Source organism: Haliotis asinina, chromosome 15, assembly GCF_037392515.1.
Source record: "Haliotis asinina isolate JCU_RB_2024 chromosome 15, JCU_Hal_asi_v2, whole genome shotgun sequence".
Classification (NCBI taxonomy): domain Eukaryota; kingdom Metazoa; phylum Mollusca; class Gastropoda; order Lepetellida; family Haliotidae; genus Haliotis; species Haliotis asinina.
Window position 1 is genome coordinate 47576221 of NC_090294.1, and position 18461 is coordinate 47594681.

An 18461-nucleotide genomic window follows, 5' to 3' on the forward strand; every position below is an offset into this window, starting at 1 on the left:
TTAATACAACTATCACTCATGATGAACTTAAGGCAGCGATATCAAGAACACATAATTCGGCGGCAGGGGCAGATGAGTTGTGCTATGAAATGTTTAAACATATGCCAGAGTGTGCTCTAGCTGTTACTCGGGAACTGTTGAACTTAAAGGACCACTCAACTCAATTTTTTGGTACTCTTTTTATCACTGCATATGAAAGACTTATGATTAGTCATAAACGAAACGCCATTTTTAAAAAAAAAAACTTGTGGTTAATTAATACCAAGCGCTTAAAAGTTGCTAAAAAGCCGTCTGCTTCTCTCTCGCCCGCAAACGAAACAGCAGACAGGTTACGTAACTCTGTCGCCAGAGCCCTACAGTGACGTCATAGAAGGAACGATTTCCAGTTAAATGTATAGAAAATGTGTAGGAAGCTCGTCATTTTGCTGATTTCAAAGACATGCCGAATTGTTGTGTTGCCGTCAATCGTTCCTTGGGGTCGGGTGATGGTGTCACTATGCACAGATTTCCACCAGACTCCGTAGTTTGTGCTTAAATTGGTTGTTAGTGTGTGCGAAGTGAGTTTTGTGGAAGCCTCTGGTGTATACTAAATCGGATGGTTCGCCCCCTACCACGCTTCCAGGATAGAAAATGGAATTTACGTTTCATCGAGTTTATAAAATTAAGACTGCTTACAACACATTGCTGACCAAAAGGAGTTTGCATGGATATATCGCTTTCTTCCACGGAAACGAGATTGTTGTCGAAGTGACAATATTATCGTAAGTAATATTATATTGACCCCTTATAGTGACCGATTCCATGAGTGAAATTGTTATGTTATAAGCAATGTCATGTAAAATCCTAATGTCTATCAATAAAATACATATTTTACTACCAGTAGAAAGTAATTTTGATTTTGTAAGTCGGTGAAAACAAACTTAAATAGCATTCATCCTCAGACAGGGCGCCACCATTTTTGAAAATCCTGAAGTCACGGGCTAAAGTCCGTTGAATTATTGAGATTATGATTTGTTCTCATCAAATTAGAAAATCAAACCTACTTTTTACTGGTAGTTAAATATGCATTTGAATCATGGCCAAAAGGATTTGCTTGACACAACTTTTAACATAAGGACTTCTTCCAAGGAAGCAAGGTTGGGGTCGAAGTGACATTTATGTTGCAAGCAATGTTATATTGACCTCCACCTCACTTCCAAGAGTGAAATTGTTATGTTATAAGCAATGTCATGCAAAATCCTATTGTCCATCAATAAAATACATATTTTACTACCAGTAGAAAGATTTTTGTCCTTTTGTAAGTCGGTGAAAACAAACTTAAATAGCATTTATCCCAAGACAGGGCGCCGCCATTTTTGAAAATCGTGAAGTCAAATCCATTTGAATTAATGAGATTATGTATGGTTTGTTCTCATCACATTAGAAAATCAAAACTACATAAATATGTATTTGAATCATTACCAAAAGAAGTTTGCATGACACAGCGTGTAACATAACCTAAGCGAGGTCGGGGTCGAAGTGAAAATACTACGCGATATATTTCTTCACTTGCTAAATTTACTTGATTTGCAACGTTCACTCACCAGTATGTAGACACTTGTCAATATACGTCTTTATACTTGGTCTCATAATCCTAATTACTATATAATCATACTTGTATGCATTTTGAAACTTAATAAAAAGAAGCGTCTTGCTCTTCTGGAAACTGAAGCACAGAAAGCTTTATGCAAACAGGAATTCATGTTGTGTGTGTTCCTGGATATCGAAAAGGCTTATGACATGATTTGGAAAAATGGTTTGCTTTTTAAATTGTGGAAACTTGGAATTGAAGGTAACATGTTCAAGTGGATATGGTCTTTTCTGTCTGAAAGAACTATTCAAGTTCGCACAAGTCAAGAACTATCAGGCGTGCACATGATTGAAAACGGTACCCCACAAGGAAGTGTAATAAGTCCAGTTTTATTCAATATCATGATCAATGACAATTTCGAGGACTTACCTGTAAACATAACTGCAGCACAGTTTGCTGATGATCGTTTGCTAATTTTCAATTTGTCTAGGAATCTATACAAAACTGCTTAAACATAGTCAGTAAATGGTGTTCAAAGTGGGGGTCAGTGATAGTTCTTGATTTCCAAATCAAAATCAGTGGCGATGATGATCACTAGACGTAAAATTCCTCATGACATCAACCTAATTCTTGGACAGCATAACTGGAAGTGGTGTCAGTGTTCAAGTTTCTTGATGTGTATTTTGATCAAAGACTAACATGGTCTTACTACGTCACACATTTGTATAACAAATGTACCAAGATCATCAATTTATTAAGATGTACATGCATTTCCCAAACGAAGTGGGGTGCTGATAAGTCAACTATGTTATTGCTGTACAAGGCCCTTATCTTGTCAAGACTTGATTATGGTTGCCAGCTCTATATGTCGGCAGCTAAGTGTCACCTTAATAAGCTTGGCCGAATTCAGTCTAAACCTTTGAGACTATGTGCTGGTGCGTATGCTACAACTCCAGTCTCAGCGCTTCAAGCTGAGTGTTCAGAAATGCCCCTTCACCTTCGAAGACAACAGGTATCTTTGAAATATTTTTAAAAAATGAAAACCAAAAATAAACACCACGCAGTCACTGAGATTGTTAATGATTGTGATTATGTGGAATATGTCAAGTGTGACTGGACTCATGGCAAATTACCCTTTGGCTTGAATATACAGAGATTGGCTGATCAACATGGTATTTTCAACTGTAAGCTAGTTGATCCTTCTGCTCCGCCTGTTACATTACCGTGGCTTCTGCTGAAACCTGGACTGAATTATGAAGTCAGTTCAATAGTGAATATTAAGAGAATGGACCAATACATAATAAAAGTGATAACCCAAGATTTTCTTTCTGAAAATTATTCTAATTTAACACACATATACACCGATGTATCGAAAGAGCCATCAAATGGTCGTACTGCTGGGGCTTTTTGGATTCCCAATGTATCGATCGGTAAGGTGTTCAGGTTCCTTGATTATCTTTCTGTTTTTGCAGCTGAACTTTTGGCCATTTTGCAAGCATTGAGATGGGTAGATGAACATGACCATGACGCCATTATCTTTACAGATTCCATGACAGCGATCAAAGTGAGTGAGTGAGAGAGTGAGAGAGAGATGTACGTCTACGCTATAGGGGAGTTATCCAACTCTCCAACAATACCCGCATCCCTATGTATGTTTGACTCCTTTAAAATTAATGGTCACCAGTTTGAAATGCAATGATGTATTTGCACAGTTTCAAGGAGAAAATACACAAATTGCAGGCTCCGTTATGTGAGCTCGTTGCCAGAAAATGTGAAAGATAATTTGCATGAATTTAAATTCGAGAAAAGCGACGAATTAGGTAAGAAGTTTCACGATATATAACGCCACTTAAATTATTCTCTTGAAACCTCATTTGAAAAGCACGAAATATAACGGAAGCACCATTCGTTTGCGAATGTGCATTTAGAACATGTCAGATTGTCGCATCATTACCCGGAAACAAAATAAGGAATGACACATGTATATATTAAAGCTGTGACGTTATTTACTCATTTACTTATTTACTGAGCTGATTTTTAACCATGCAAAACAATTCACCACCCGAGTGACTGAGTTTAGTTTTACGCCGCATCACCAGTATTCCAGCTATATGGCGGCTGTCTGTATAAATAATCGAGTCTGGACCAGACAATCCAGTGATCAACAATATCAGCATCGGTCTGCGCAAATGGGAACCGATGACATGTGTCAATCATATCAGCGAGTCTGACCACCTGATCCCGTTAGTCGCTTCTAACGACAAGCATACCCGTCTTTTATGACAAGCAAGGGTTGCTGAAGGTCTATTCTACACCGGAATTTCACGGGTATTCACGCCCTGAATGTCCAATAATATATTGCTGGGTCAGTGAAATATAACACCATATTCTTTCCAAAGATTAACCAGCAACCTAGATAAACAAGGAAGTACTGTACTCACAATGGATGTGTAGACAGTGCCGACGAGCCCTACAATGACGATGGACATCCACAGAGGGATACCTGCACCTTGAGAGGAATGAATAAAGCATAACCAACATGGTGAAGTTGCGACGACAAGCAGGAACAGTGTGGAATGTAAAAGTAAACACACAGTTGAAAATTGTTGTCCTTATATGCTTTACGGTTCACAGCTATTTGATCAACATCTGATCACCAAATCTTTTTCATTTTACTGCGATTCAAGAGTTAATATTTTAGATAGATCAAGCCCGTTACTACCAAAACAGCTTTGTTTAAGCAGAAGTGAAGTTAATCGGCGTATTCACAGCCAAGTTGGCTTGCTATCTGACTATATTAGTGTATGGACATCAGTCAGATGCCTAGTCTTCTCCCGAGCGGTTATGCCAGTCATTATGTCATTATGTCTATACATGTCCACCCTGGATGTATCGCCAAAATTTGTCTGATAGTATCGGTATATCCAGGTTTAACTGTAGTCATTGTATTTGCACCGACGTTACATGTGTGTGTGTGTGTGTGTGTGTGTGTGTGTGTGTGTGTGTGTGTGTGTGCGCGCGTGTGTGTGTCTAGTCGCCTTCCCTATGTGAACAACATGTGGAGCATCTAGGATTTCATACATGTGAGTATTAAATCCCCATTCCGTTAACACGGTCAGCTGTAGTCAAACTCTGATATTCGCAAGCAGTGTAGTGCCCCAAGTAATGTATTGCAGTGATATACCAAACACTGCATTGCACTGATATCCCCGAGCACTGTAGTACACTGATATCATCAAGCACTGTAGTACACTGATATCCTCAAGCAGTGTAGTACACTGATATCCACAAGCACTGCAATGCACTGACATCATCAAACAATATAGTGCACTGATATCACCAAGCACTGCAGTGCACTGATATCCTCATGGGGAACATCAAGAACTACATTTTCTGTACAATCGGACTGCCTCGTGAGCAGCTACTATAGGTACTTACATGTTTGGAGGGCGAGAGCAGGCGAGAATAAGGCCACGGCCATATATATAACCTAGAAAATAGATATTTCCGATTACAACATATCATAAAAGGTAGAACTCCACATACCACTTACAGTTATGAGTACAAAATAGGGCAGTAGAGTTGGTCCAGTGCCTGAACAATTAGAAGACACTGTTCAAATCTGTGTCTATAACTCTTCGCTGTGGCGAAAACGTAATCACGGAAACCCGTCCGTAAAAGGAAATAATTAGACGGATAATGGATAAACTTGTATAAATGAACCTTAGAATTTGCATAAGGTATCAGAAAGGTTGGGATAGAAGTGCACTTTGAAAGCTCGTGCTGGAGTGAGTGAGTGAGTTAGGTTTTACGCCGATTTTAGCAATTTTTCAGCAATATCACAGCGGGGACACCAGAAAATGGGCTTCACACATTTTACCCATGTGGGTAATCGAACGCGGGTCTTCGGCGTGACGAGCGAACGCTTTAACCACTAGGCTACCCCACCTCCCCAGTTCGTGCTGAAACTAGTGTCCACTTGTACAGTTTCCACGTGGAGAAGTCCACATCAAATATGACAGCTGCCTTACCGTTTGTAACATTCCAAATGACGTTCCCATCATACGCACTGCAGTTGAATCGAATCTTCTTCCAAGATACTTGTTAAAAGAGAACATGTACTTATGAGAATATATATAATGATCTTTTGCAAAAATATGAAACGTCAATGATCAAGACGATTCGTAACAGCTTTGGTATTTATCAAAGGGTGTTTGTTCTCTCAAATCATAAAACATCTTCTGACTAACAAAAAGTAAAGTCACTGGTCCTTAACAGAAGTACAGGGAACACAGTGATTGTTTCGAATATGAGTAAGCGGCACGGCTTCAGAAGGTTACTATTCCAGTCAACTTACATGAGATAGTGGGACGGTGCAATAGAGATAACATATGTAAATGTAATACTGATAACATGCACCACCAAATCTGTCCCAGAGGTAAACAATAATCCTAAATACTGTCAAGGTAGGACTTTCCTGATATCCACAAAAATGGCTTGAGACAAGCGGAATTAATAGCACGTGCAGTCTTTTAAAAACCTCAAGGGATCTGCTTACATACCAGGAACAGACCGGGTTCTGTTCTATCAAAACATTTCATATATCAAAATTGTATACAACTATCCCAAATGACAAAACCTAGGATAACTGTATTCCTTGATTCGTGGGGTTTTGTAAAGAAATGTGGTGAACAAAGATATACCTTTATATCTATCTTCAGGACAATGTGCTAAAAGTGAGAGCAAGCGTCAGTTAGAGTTCACCGAGAAACCAGTACGAGACTGTCTCATGTACAGCATCTTTGTGAAAATTGGGGACAAAATGTTTGCTTGGGTTGGAAAAGGTAATTTGACCAAGCCGTTTGACGTAAACCTCCGGTACATCGATGATTTAATATCGTTCAATAACCATCAAACAGCTAACTGCCCTATCCACTAGAGCCTAGATTTTCGAAACTCTCTTAGCGTTAAGATAGTCGTAAGTGCCATACATTAACATTAACCTACAACTATATTAGGGCTAAGAGAACTTCGAAAATCCACGCCCTGAACTTGAAATAAAATAGACAAGCTGGGCCACCTGAGCTGTTTCCTTTTTAAATCTATGCATGAAGATTCAAAGTGACAAAACCCCCACAAAGATGAACGACAAAAGGGATGACTTCCAATAGTCAACTTCCCTTTCATGTTGAGCAGTATTCCAACTGCTTCAGACTTTGGTGAAGTCATTTCAGAAACGACGAGGTACAACCGAGCATGGTCCCTTCATCAGGATTTCAAAGAGCACTATACAGCTCTTGCTCAGAAGTTTGATCAATGTTACAGTGAGTGAGTTAAGTTTTACGCCGCTTTTGGCAATATTCCAGCAATATCACGGCGGGGGACACCAGAAAATGGGCTTCACACATTGTACCCATGTGGGGAATCGAACGCGGGTCTTCGGCGTGACGAGCTAACGCTTTAACCACTAGGCTACCCCACCGCCCGATCAATGTTACAACATTCGAGGCTTCAGTGAAGCTTTCAAGAAGATTTATCGTAGACGTGTGGAGGAAATATCAAAATCTGACAAAAATGTGTCCGATACAATTCCCTAATAAATTTACACCATACGTCCCCGAATTATTTCAGCTGAACAACTGACTACACTTAGCATATGTTCATGACGGGTGTCACCGGTTGGGCAGGATACGCTCACTTTTTTACGAACACCCGGTGTCATCTCTATGCACCCCCTGTCGTCGTACTCGAGGTGCTTACAAAAAAACATATAGCAGCTGTAATAGTGTTGACACAAGTATCTAGGCATGATACACTATCCAGGCATGATACACTATCCGGGCATGATACACTATCCGGACATGATGCACTATCCGGGCATGATGCACTATCCGGGCATGATGCACTATGTGGCATGATACACTATCCGGGCATGATACACTATCTGGGCATGATACACTATCCTGGCATGATACACTATCCGGGCATGATGCACTATGTGGCATGATACACTATCTGGGCATGATACACTATCCGGGCATGATACACTATCCGGGCATGATACACTATCTGGGCATGATGCACTATCTGGGCATGATGCACTATCTGGGCATGATGCACTATCTGGGCATGATACACTATCCGGGCATGATACACTATCCGGGCATGATACACTATCCGGGCACGATACACTATCTGGGCATGATACACTATACGGGCATGATACAGTCAAGCTTGTACAGTCGACTCTACTTTCGGCAGAAATTCCTTATGAAGGGATTTCTCGCATTTGTTTAGAAGTTCCAACTAAGTTGATATCGAAGACATCTGTCATTATACTGTATCAACATTCATCATAACTGAATGTACAAGTCATCATTTCATGTTAATATGTTAACCCGACTCGCACTGTGCACGACACAAACTGTGGGGCTTGGTATTTGGGTTATTTATGCTTCTGCATAACTAGACGCTAGTTACATAGCGAAACCCAACTTGTGTGCGTGTGTGTGAGTATGGTTTTACGCCGCTTTAACAATATTCAAGCAACATAAATATCGGAAGACACCAGAAATGGGATTCTCATATTGTACCCATGTGGGGAATCGAAACCAGGTCTTGGGCGTGACCAGCGAATGCTTTCGCCACTATGCCACCCCACCGCCCCGAAACCCAACACGTATTCTGAGGACACACACGGAAAGCTAGCGACGTACCTACCTCATATATACTGACAATACGTAAAGGGTACAGAAGTGGTAGACAGGTATAGACTCCGGCCACGTAGGTAAAACTACGGCTGATAAACAGGTAGATGATCATTGTTCCATATGTGTATATCTCCGCCGGGTAGCCCATCAAGGATACTGCCGACTGCAACGTTACAAACATGGATACAGCCACGGAGACCACTCCCATTTGTCGGTTCCCCAGAAGGTAGTTTTCTCTTGTGTTCTTGCTCCTTACAGCGAAGAACACCCCGATGCCGAATGATAAGGCCAGCATCACACCCATGACAATGTAATCGGGAGTGTTTAGAGTCTGCATTTCCACCTACAACAACAACAACAACAACAACAACAACAACAACAACAACAACAACAACAACAACAACAACAGATTCAAATTATTAATGAATAGTAAATAGAATATTTTAAGTCGTCCATCGTGCCGCTGGTGCATCCTAGGTATATGACCGATGAATAAAGAATATACACATAAAGTTGGGTACATGTATTATGTACTTCTTTGGATCTCTCTCATTGGAACAGAAAGCACTGCAGCATGGTAGCATCTGCTGGCGTGTGTATGGATGTGGAACTAAAGTCTGTACCTGAAGACCTGACGTCAGCTGTTTGGCCCGGTATAATGTGCCCGTGACCAGGCTGCTGATTTAACTGTAGGCACAGCCCGAGACTTTGACAGCCGGATAGGTATAAATACATGCAAAACTGAATATTCATGACGTGAATTAAAGGTAAGTCAGTCTTCGTACAGGAAACTGTTACAACATCACATTTATAACTGAATGTGCTTGCACAGGTTGCATATGAATGCATGGGGTGCAGAGAGTGTGTGAATGCCGAGGGTGGAGTGGGGGGTGGGGTGGGAAGTGTGTGCCTCGGTTGTGCATGGACGCAGTAGGTGCGGAGGGAACATGTGGGTACAGAGGTAGTATGTGGGTACAAAGGTAGTATTTGGGTACAGCGATAGCGTGTTTCTGCGGAGGGTACATATGGGTACAGACGGATTATGTTGGTACAGAAAGAGCATGTTGGTACAGAAAGAGCATGTGGGTGCGGACGGAGCATGTGGGTACAGAGGGATTATGATGGTACAGAAAGAGCATGTGGGTGCGGACGGAGCATGTGGCTACAGTGTGGATACAGAGAGCGCGGGTGGGTGCGGAGGGAGCGTGTGGGTCTATAGAAGAAGCATGTGGGTGCAAAAAGTGTGTCTAAGTACAGAGGAAGCGTGGGACGAGTGGGTGCAAACAGTGCTTGTGGGTGCGAAGGAAGCGCATAAGCTGAAGTTCAGACAGAGATTGTAGGGGTGCAAATGAAGAGCGTGAGTAAAAAGGGAGGGTGTGGGCACTGAGTGAGTGTGTGGGTAAAGAGGGAGCGTGTGGGTAAAGAGGGAGCATGTGGGTAAAGAGGGAGCATGTGGGTAAAGAGGGACCGTGTGGGCAGCGATGGAGCGTGTGGGTGAAGAGGGAGGGTGTGATTGCAAAGGGAGAGTATGGGTAGCGATGGAGCGCGTGGGTAGAGAGGGAATGTGTGGGTGCAAAGGGAGCGTGTGGATAGAGAGGGAGCATGTGGGTGCAAAGAGAGCGTGTGGGTAGAGCATGTGGGTGCAAAGGGAGCGTGTGGGTAGAACATGTAGGTGCAAAGGGACCGCGAGGTTAGAGAGTGAGTTTGTGGGTGCAAAGGGAGTGTGTGTGTAGAGAAGGAGTGTATGGGTGCAAAGGCAATGTGTGGGCAGACAGGGAGTGTGTGGGCAGAGAGGAGCGTGTGGGTGCAAAGGGAACGTGTGGGCAGCGAGGGAGAGTGTGGGTAGAGAGGGAGAATGTGGGTGGAAAGAGATCGTGTGGGTAGAGAATGCGGGTGCAAAGGGAGTGTGTGGGTAGAGAGAGAGGGAGTGAGTGCAAAGGGAAAGTGTGGGTAGAGAAGGAGTGTGTGGGTAGATATACTGTATGTATGTCAGCGCCATACAGGCAGCAGGGCAATTCATGGGCTGTCTGAGTTTAACATCCTGTTTTGAACGGCTGGTAGACCAGTTTCATTCACAAAAATTAGTACGTGAATATCTAGAACATTTATGTTTTGGACCATGTAAAACTGGACACGCTATCAATTTGTATAAAGCTGACTTTGTGGACAGTTAAGGGGATTTGGAGTTGCAACTCACTGCTCTCCCCAGGTTACCGGCCCATTGTTGTCCGCTGATAAGCACTGAAATGGACCAGCTTCTAAGGATTCAGTGTGACAGACAGCCAATAATTGGTATACACCAGACACTGTGCTCACCACAAATTCCCATCTGTTATGTGCAATCATGGGTCACGGCATAAGGCCAAGCGCGGCAAACGGCTGGTTCAGGGAAACACTACCAAGAATGGAATAATGGAAACCGTGAGAATCCAATCTACATTCAGCCCCCGGGAGAATGGTCGAGGAAATTTGCAGAGAAAACAGTCTGGTGATATAACATTTCCGCATTCAACATAACCATAAACTGTCACAGATAACCAGTAAGGGTTCTAGTACAGATTCTCGTTCATGATGATTGACATTTCGCTCTACAGAGGGGGTGGGGGCAATTCCCCACTCCCCACCTAGAGACCAAGCTGAGTATTGAGACAAAGTTTACTGTTGACTGCAAAATCTACCGTTATAAGAAGTCCTGCCTTTTGTGTATTTGGCAGTAATTCATGATATTGTAACGGAACGGCCAAGGACTAGTCAAAATACTAGTGGACAAACTATACAAATATAATGTTTGCTGCCACCAGTCACAAAATGTGACAAAATAAATACCAGAGTTCGGAGACGAAGTTCAGTGAAAATATATCACAAGGACCTAACAGACAAAGAATGAAGAAACTAGCGACATGCAGAAGGATCACAAAACAAGAAGATAAAGTTCAAATAACGATTCTATATAATGAGCACTAAACTGAAAATACACGATCTCGAAACTGTCACCTGGACTGTCATCAGGACTGGATATCTTGCTTGTGAAACCGTGTCTTCGTGGTTGTAGATGCTGTATGGCAGTCTTGATTGAGACTCCTGGTTGTTAAATGAATTGAACTGTACAATAAACTTTGAAACTGGAAAGTGTATACTTGACTTGCGATGAACAGCTGTGACTGTGAGTGTATCTGTATCTGTAATCTGTACACTTGATTCACATAAGCCAAGGATAATCCGTCGGAATGAATCTGCCGGAATGAATCCGGACCTCAACAAGGTTGAAAATACAACCATAATAATCACGTAACTACAGCTAGATCCTTAGAGAGCAGACCAAGTGTTAACAATATCCTAGTTAATTAAAATTTATACAATAAAGGTATCCCATAATGCGAAAATGAGAATTAAGCTGTAACGTAACCCTGGAACCCTACCTTGCTTGAGAAGTCAAATTTGCCGCCCCGACTTTAACCTTGACAGCTCTATTTATAGGTGACATAAGGTCACATGACACGCAAACGTGACGTCAGGAAATTCAAGATGGCGACTGTAAACATGACTGACGTTACCTGTGCCGTAGTTTACTGTTATACCTGGTACTGTAGCTTGGAAGATGACTGCACAAAAGGTAGGTCATCTTAATTAAATGCAGCATAAGGCTGGTATCTTGGCTGGAATCACTGTGATGGCTGAGAAATTGATTATCTCGGTACTTGAAGCCAAGATCAGACTTGAAGTTTTGTTACACTGCCCTCTCCCTATGTATGTCCCCTTCTCCATCTTCTCAGCATCCGCTATTCCTTCTCGGAGGATGTCTTCTACATCTTCCCAGTCACTGTCATGCTGTGGCTCTGGCAAGGCTGTCGCTCCGACTGCTGTGTCTGGGGAAGGAGCTAAAGATGGAGATTGTATAGCAGTATGTACAGCGACTGGAACTTGGGTTGGTACTTGGCTGGAACATGTGCTTGCGTCTCGGCTGGAGCTTGGGCCTGACTGGTGGGTACCAGCTGGTGCACGTACCCTGGCGGTACAACCATAGGAGCCTTTACTGGGGAACTCGACTTGTGACGATGACAGCCTTTGATGATTCAACATGTCTTCCTTTCTACTGTAATCCCTGTTACAGTCCGGGCAACTGTAGCGCTTTCTCTTCCTGTGCTTCTATCTAGCTTGTCTAGACAGGTTGCTGGAAGAGCTGAAAGTCTGTCGACACTGGTGACACGTATAGGGAGTATAATAATGCAAGTATAACATCTGCAAGTATAATAATGACATAACTACCCCTAGCTAATTATACCAAACACTGTATACTCTGTTAAGCTTTGGACATTCTTGGTCTGCTCTCGTATATCTTTATACTTTCAGGTGTGGAAATGGTGGTCATCCCTACAGTAACTACTCTGCAGAGTCAAGATATGGTTTGAGCAAGTCAAAATGGACAACGCGAGGTTTGCCCCTGGACCCTAACTGTGTTCTGTAAATAACATCAGAGATTTTTCCAACAATGGAAAATGGCCCTGACCACTTCATCTGTAACTTGGGAGAAAGTCCTTTGGAGCGTCTGTTACAGAGGCACTACACTTTGTGACCAACTGTGAAGGATTTGTTGTGTACATTTCATAATTCTTCGTTTGTCTGTGACCAGCATGTTTCAAGTTGATCCTAGCCTGATCCCATACGTCTTAAAGGTATTCTTTCACCCTCATGGGATAGTCTTCAACTTGAATTTGTCCCCAGACGGATTCTGTATCATCACATCAACAGGCATAGACAACTCTCTCCCGAAGATCATCTTGTTTGGGGTCTGTTCTGTAGATTCCTGGGTGGCGCTGCGGTAAGCCATTAGTGCAAATGGTAGTTTCTGGTCCCAGTCCCTCTGTTGACATAGGGGATCCAGATACTTGGCTAAGATATCCACCACTGTCTTGTTAAATCTTTCGAGCATGCCATCAGACTTGCCATCAGGGTTGAATGGGGTGGTTCTTGTCTTGTGGATGTCAACATCCGGCAAATCTCAGAAAAGAGCTCTGATTCAAAATTTCGCCCTTGATCTATATGGATTTACTGTGGTGCTCCAAATCTGCAATAAACTGTTCAACTAACGCACAAGCAACTGTCTTTGCCTCTTGGTTAGGAAGTGCATAAGCTTCCACCCATTTTGTGTAGTAGTCACCAACCACACATATGACTCTGTTTCCACTTTCCGTTACAGGAAATGGTCCTAAGATGTCTATATCCAATCACTCCACGGGTGCTCCGACACTGTACTGCTGTAAAGGGGCTTTAGATTTTCTAGTAGGCTTGCGTCGAGCAGCGCAAGTCTTACAGGTAGAGCAAGGAGACCTTACCTGATCAGACATGCCATGCCAGTAAAAATCTCTAACCTTGGACAGAGTTTTCATATAGGCAAAGTGTCCACCTGGCTTTTCCCGAATGAGCCTCATATAAGATCTGTTTCTGTAAGGAGCGTGGAACTACTGTCAATAGGGACCAAACGAATCTGCCCACTTGCGACAAAGTACCCCTTCAACAACCTCCAAAGAATCCCATAAACCCCAGTAGACTTTGGTTGTAGCTGACTCACTGGACAAATCTTCCCACTTAGTTTAGGTTTGGGACATGGGACTCTACGAGGATGAAAATGGGCTTCAAATCTGGGTCAGACATCTGTTCTGTACGGATTTCAGATAAAGACCACTGTGCCTCTATAAAGAGTTGTGCTAACATTCCTGTTGCTGTGTCTTCCATTCCACACTGTTTGCAGGGCTTCCTTGACATACCGTCAGCATTGCCATGCTTCTTGCCAGGTCGATGCTCAATCTTAAAATCATACTCACACAAAACTTTCAGCCATCTTGGCAACTGTCCTTCTGGATCCTTGAAATTTAGGAGCCAGCGTAAGGAGACATGATCTGTGCGGATCAAAAATTCCCGCACATAGAAATAATGGCGAAAATACTTGATGAAAGTGACAACAGCAAGTAACTCTCGTCTTGTGACGCAGTGGTTTCTTTCTTGTTTAGAAAGGGTCTTGCTAGCGTATGCCTTAACTTTTTCACTGCCATCTTGGACCGGTGATAATACTGCACCCATGGCAAAGTTGCTTGCATCTGTGTCTAAAATAAACAGCTCTGTGTGACTTGGATAGGCAAGAATAGCGGCTGAAATTCTTCCTTCAGCAGGCTGAAAGCCTCATCACTCTCTGTACTGCACATGAAGTTAGAATTCTTCTCTGTCAGGCTATGGAGGGGTCTGGCAATATTGGCAAAATCTTTAATGAAGCGTCTGTAGTATGACGCAAGTCCCAAAAAGCTTCGAACGTCACTCACATTCTTGGGTATGGGCCAATCTCTCACACTCTCTACCTTTTGAGGATCTGTACTCACTCCTTCTACTGACACAGTGTGCCCAAGATAAGACACTTGTCTCTTAAAGAAATGACACTTGGAGGGTTTCAACTTCAGGCCGGCTTCTTGAAATCTGTCAAACACTGTTCTTAGTTTTGACAGCACCTGTTCGAAGTCCTTGCCAAAAACAATAACATCATCCAAATATACCAACAAAATCTCCCAGTGCAAATCTTGTTCCATTAAGCGGGAGAAGGTAGATGGGGCGTTGCAAAGTCCACATGGCATTACCCACCACTGAAACAGACTACTCCTCGTAGAAAATGCAGATTTTTGCATCGCCGCCTCGTCTAGTTCTACTTGCCAAAATCCGCTAGCAATGTCCACAGTTGCATAAAACTGAGAACCATGCAGCGCATCCAGTGTATCATCTATTCTCGGAATCGGACGGGCGTCTATAATGGTCCGATCATTCAAACAGCGATAATCACAGCAGAACCTCCAATCGTCTGAGACCTTCCTTGCCGAAACAACTGGTGGAGCCCAGGGACTAGATGATGGCTCGATAACTTGTCGCTCCAGCATGTCTTGAATCATAGAATCTGCAGCTTCTTGCTGTACTATTGGCAAGCGGCGATAATGCTGTCTTACTGGTGAGGCATCCCCTGTGTTGGTACTGTGTCTTACTATATTTGTCTTTCCAAGTTCCTGGGAGTCAGTTGCAAACACATCTCTGTACTGCTTGAGAAGAACTGCCACATCCTTGCTCTGTGATTCTGTCAGTTCAGTACAACTTCTCCTCCATAAGTCTCTCAAAGATTCAGGAACCCTTGGATCACTCCCCAAACTGTGCTCAGAATTGAGTGTCTGTGCTTGTGAGTTATCTAAAATCCTAATTATGCCTGTTGTAAAACAGGACCCGGATGATGATTGAAAACTCTGATTGGTACAAACTGTTTCTTTATGTCAACAATCGCCCTTGCGATCATTACCCCTTTGTTCAGTAATTCTAACTGCAAGTCAGGTTTAATTAACCCTTCTCCTGCAGTTGTGCGTCCAGCCCGTGGTTTCACTGCACACGGTATGAACGCTTCTCCGCAACTGGGAATAGTAACCTCTTGTTGTGTTGATAGTCTTCAACACAACTTCTCACTACTCTTGGAAGAGGGGCCCCTCTCCATCCGCAGACGTAGTTCTTGACGTTCCCAAGTCTAGCTTTGCTTGGCAACGTCCAAGGAAGTCTAGTCCCAATATAGCTGACCCTCTGATGTCTGCTACTAGGAAATTAACTTGTTTTCTGACAGTCTTGACCTGAATCGTCACTGCCATACAACTTGAGACTACTTCCATTTGCCTGTTTCACTGACAATAACTTGGGACACCTTTGACTCTCTGTAAGTGCAAGATACTGTTCATGAGACATCATATTCTCTGTAGAACCAGTATCCAACAACAGTTCGACAGGTTTCCCTTCAATTTTAACAGCTATATAGAAACCATTTACTGACTTCTTGAGAGGAATTACCTCCCCTTGGTCAAGGGAACTGGCTGGATTTGAGTGTTGATTCAAGGGATGGCGGCAGGTCCCTTGATCTCTTCTCTCTGTGTGGGTCTTTTGTTTATAAGATGTCTGCTCACGACCCTTTGAACAGACAAAATCTAGTTTTCCTGGTGATTTCGCTTGTTCGGATGGGGTTGAGGATATTTGGGTGGATACCGACAATCTCTGTAACAATGTGATGGATCACCACAATTGTAGCATACCTTCCTTGATCCTGACTGTGCAACTCTGTCCTCTGACACTGCTCTTGTATTGTCTCCATGAGCCTTGACAATTGTTCACCTTGATCATTTTGTCGTTCTGGTTTCGCTGCTAAAATAAGGAGTTGCGCATTCCAGGTAAGTCTCCATTTCAAACGCTGCTTGAATGGCCTCTTCCAAGGTACGGGATGGAGACTGGACAACGCTTAATCACGAATTGCCTCACTGAAATGACTGCGTGCCAACCGATCTTTACCATCCTGGGTTGCGTCAGGATATGCAAGGTTAGTTAGACGTTGTATGTCTTGCCCAAGATCCTGTGTCGACTCGCCTTCTTTCTGTTGTCGGTTCCGAATTTCAATCATGTAGAGCTCGACTGTATGGGGCCATGCTGTTCTCCATAAATCTGAAGAGCTCTTCCCCGTAAACTAGCTGCAAGATAGTTTGCCTTTTGACCCTCATTCCAACCATTCACAATGGCACATGATCCAAAATGAGCCAAATGATTCTGCCAAGGCATGCTCCCATCAAAAGTCTCCGGTGTCAGCAAAATTGCTCTTCTGTATGGATAACCTTGTTCAGAGGAAAGGGGGTGCTGCGGTCCAATAAGTGAGTGTTGTTGAACCTCAGCGGGAAATCTACATCTCGGTGAGTCGACAATGCAATCCTGCATAGAAGCATTACTCCATACTGGAATCCTAGGTTGTCTCTCATGTGTGGCATAATCTTGAGTTCTTGGCTCAACTGTCGGCATATCATTGTAGCGAATAATAGGCACTTGGACTCTAGTGACATTGGGGAATTCCCCACCTGCCTTTTCTGTGTTTTCTTTGCTGGAAGGTCTGTGCTGTTCCTGCTCATCATCTGAAGTGATCTTGTCTGCAACCATGTTAGGTGGCCTCACTTCAAGAGAATTCCTTACATGTGGAAAAGGAGATTCCATACTATGAACACCTTGTTGATCCCGGTGAGAAGTAGACAAGGCAGAATTGTATTCTGGAGGTACCAATTCTTGTTGACTGTGGGGGGAACTGTGTCTTGAGTGAAAGGTAATCATCCCACTATTTTCTGTGTAAAAAATGATCCCAAAATGTAAACATCACCAGCTCGCCTGTTTTCTGGATCTTTTATGCTTGAATAATCTTTGTCTCTGGAATACAACTCTAAGACTTCTCCTAGGTCCTCATCAAAGAGTTCTGTCAAGACGGCTTGCAGTTAATGAGATCAGCTACTCTTGACCTGTGCAGATAAAATCAAGGGCTTTTATTATAGATCCTTGGGTCGTCACCACAAGTATCTGTGAAGGTAATGAATCCTGAGCTGCAACGGTCGTTCTTCAGGATTCGGAATTTGGAAGAACTGACGAAGGCTAGGGCTCCAAGGCACTGTCACAGCAAACTGAAAATTGACATTGCTACCTTAAATATTTCTATAAAATTTACAAATGCACCTTCCTACCAATAATAATAGCCAGTCTCAAACACACAAAACATCCAAACATCCAAATAATCCCACCGCTGCCACAAAATGTAACGGAACAGCCAAGGACTAGTCAAAATACTAGTGGACAAACTATACAAATATAATGGATGCTGCCACCAGTCACAAAATGTGACAAAATAAATACCAGAGTTCGGAGACGAAGTTCAGTGAAAATATATCACAAGGACCTAACAGACAAAGAGTGAGTGAGTTTAGTTTTACGCCGCTTTTAGCAATATTCCAGCAATATCACGGCGGGGGACACCAGAAAATGGGCTTCACACATTGTACCCATGTAGGGAATCGAACCCGGGTCTTCGGCGTGACGAGCGAACGCTTTAACCACTAGGCTACCCCACCGCCCCCAACAGACAAAGAATGAAGAAACTAGCGATATGCAGAAGGATCACAAAACAAGAAGATAAAGTTCAAATAACGATTTTATTAAATGAGTACTAAACTGAAAATACACGATCTCGAAACTGTCACCTGGACTGTCATCAGGACTGGATATCTTGCTTGTGAAACCGTGTCTTCGTGGCTGTCTTGAAAATTAATGCTGTATGGCAGTCTTGATTGAGACTCCTGGTTGTGAAATGATTTGAA

General features: G+C 42.9%; 2 protein-coding genes across 2 annotated transcripts in view; both read right to left on the reverse strand.

Moving 5' to 3' along the window:
- Positions 1 to 8617, reverse strand: part of LOC137265384 (sodium-coupled monocarboxylate transporter 1-like) — a 30436-nt gene extending 21819 nt beyond the window's left edge. Inside the window, exons 1-4 of the mRNA XM_067800779.1 lie at positions 8291 to 8617; positions 5602 to 5670; positions 5009 to 5060; positions 4012 to 4079 (exon numbers count right to left, since the gene is read on the reverse strand). Of these exons, the coding sequence (XP_067656880.1) occupies positions 4012 to 4079; positions 5009 to 5060; positions 5602 to 5670; positions 8291 to 8617 (516 nt within the window). The remainder of the gene's footprint in view (positions 1 to 4011; positions 4080 to 5008; positions 5061 to 5601; positions 5671 to 8290) is intronic.
- A 4350-nt stretch (positions 8618 to 12967) lies between these two features.
- LOC137265059 (uncharacterized) lies at positions 12968 to 14358 on the reverse strand. Its single transcript, XM_067800379.1, has 3 exons — positions 13991 to 14358; positions 13614 to 13722; positions 12968 to 13252 (listed from the first exon to the last, which is right to left on the reverse strand). Exons 1-3 carry the CDS (start codon positions 14356 to 14358, stop codon positions 12968 to 12970), a joined length of 762 nt encoding a protein of 253 aa, XP_067656480.1.
- Positions 14359 to 18461: the final 4103 nt, after the last annotated feature.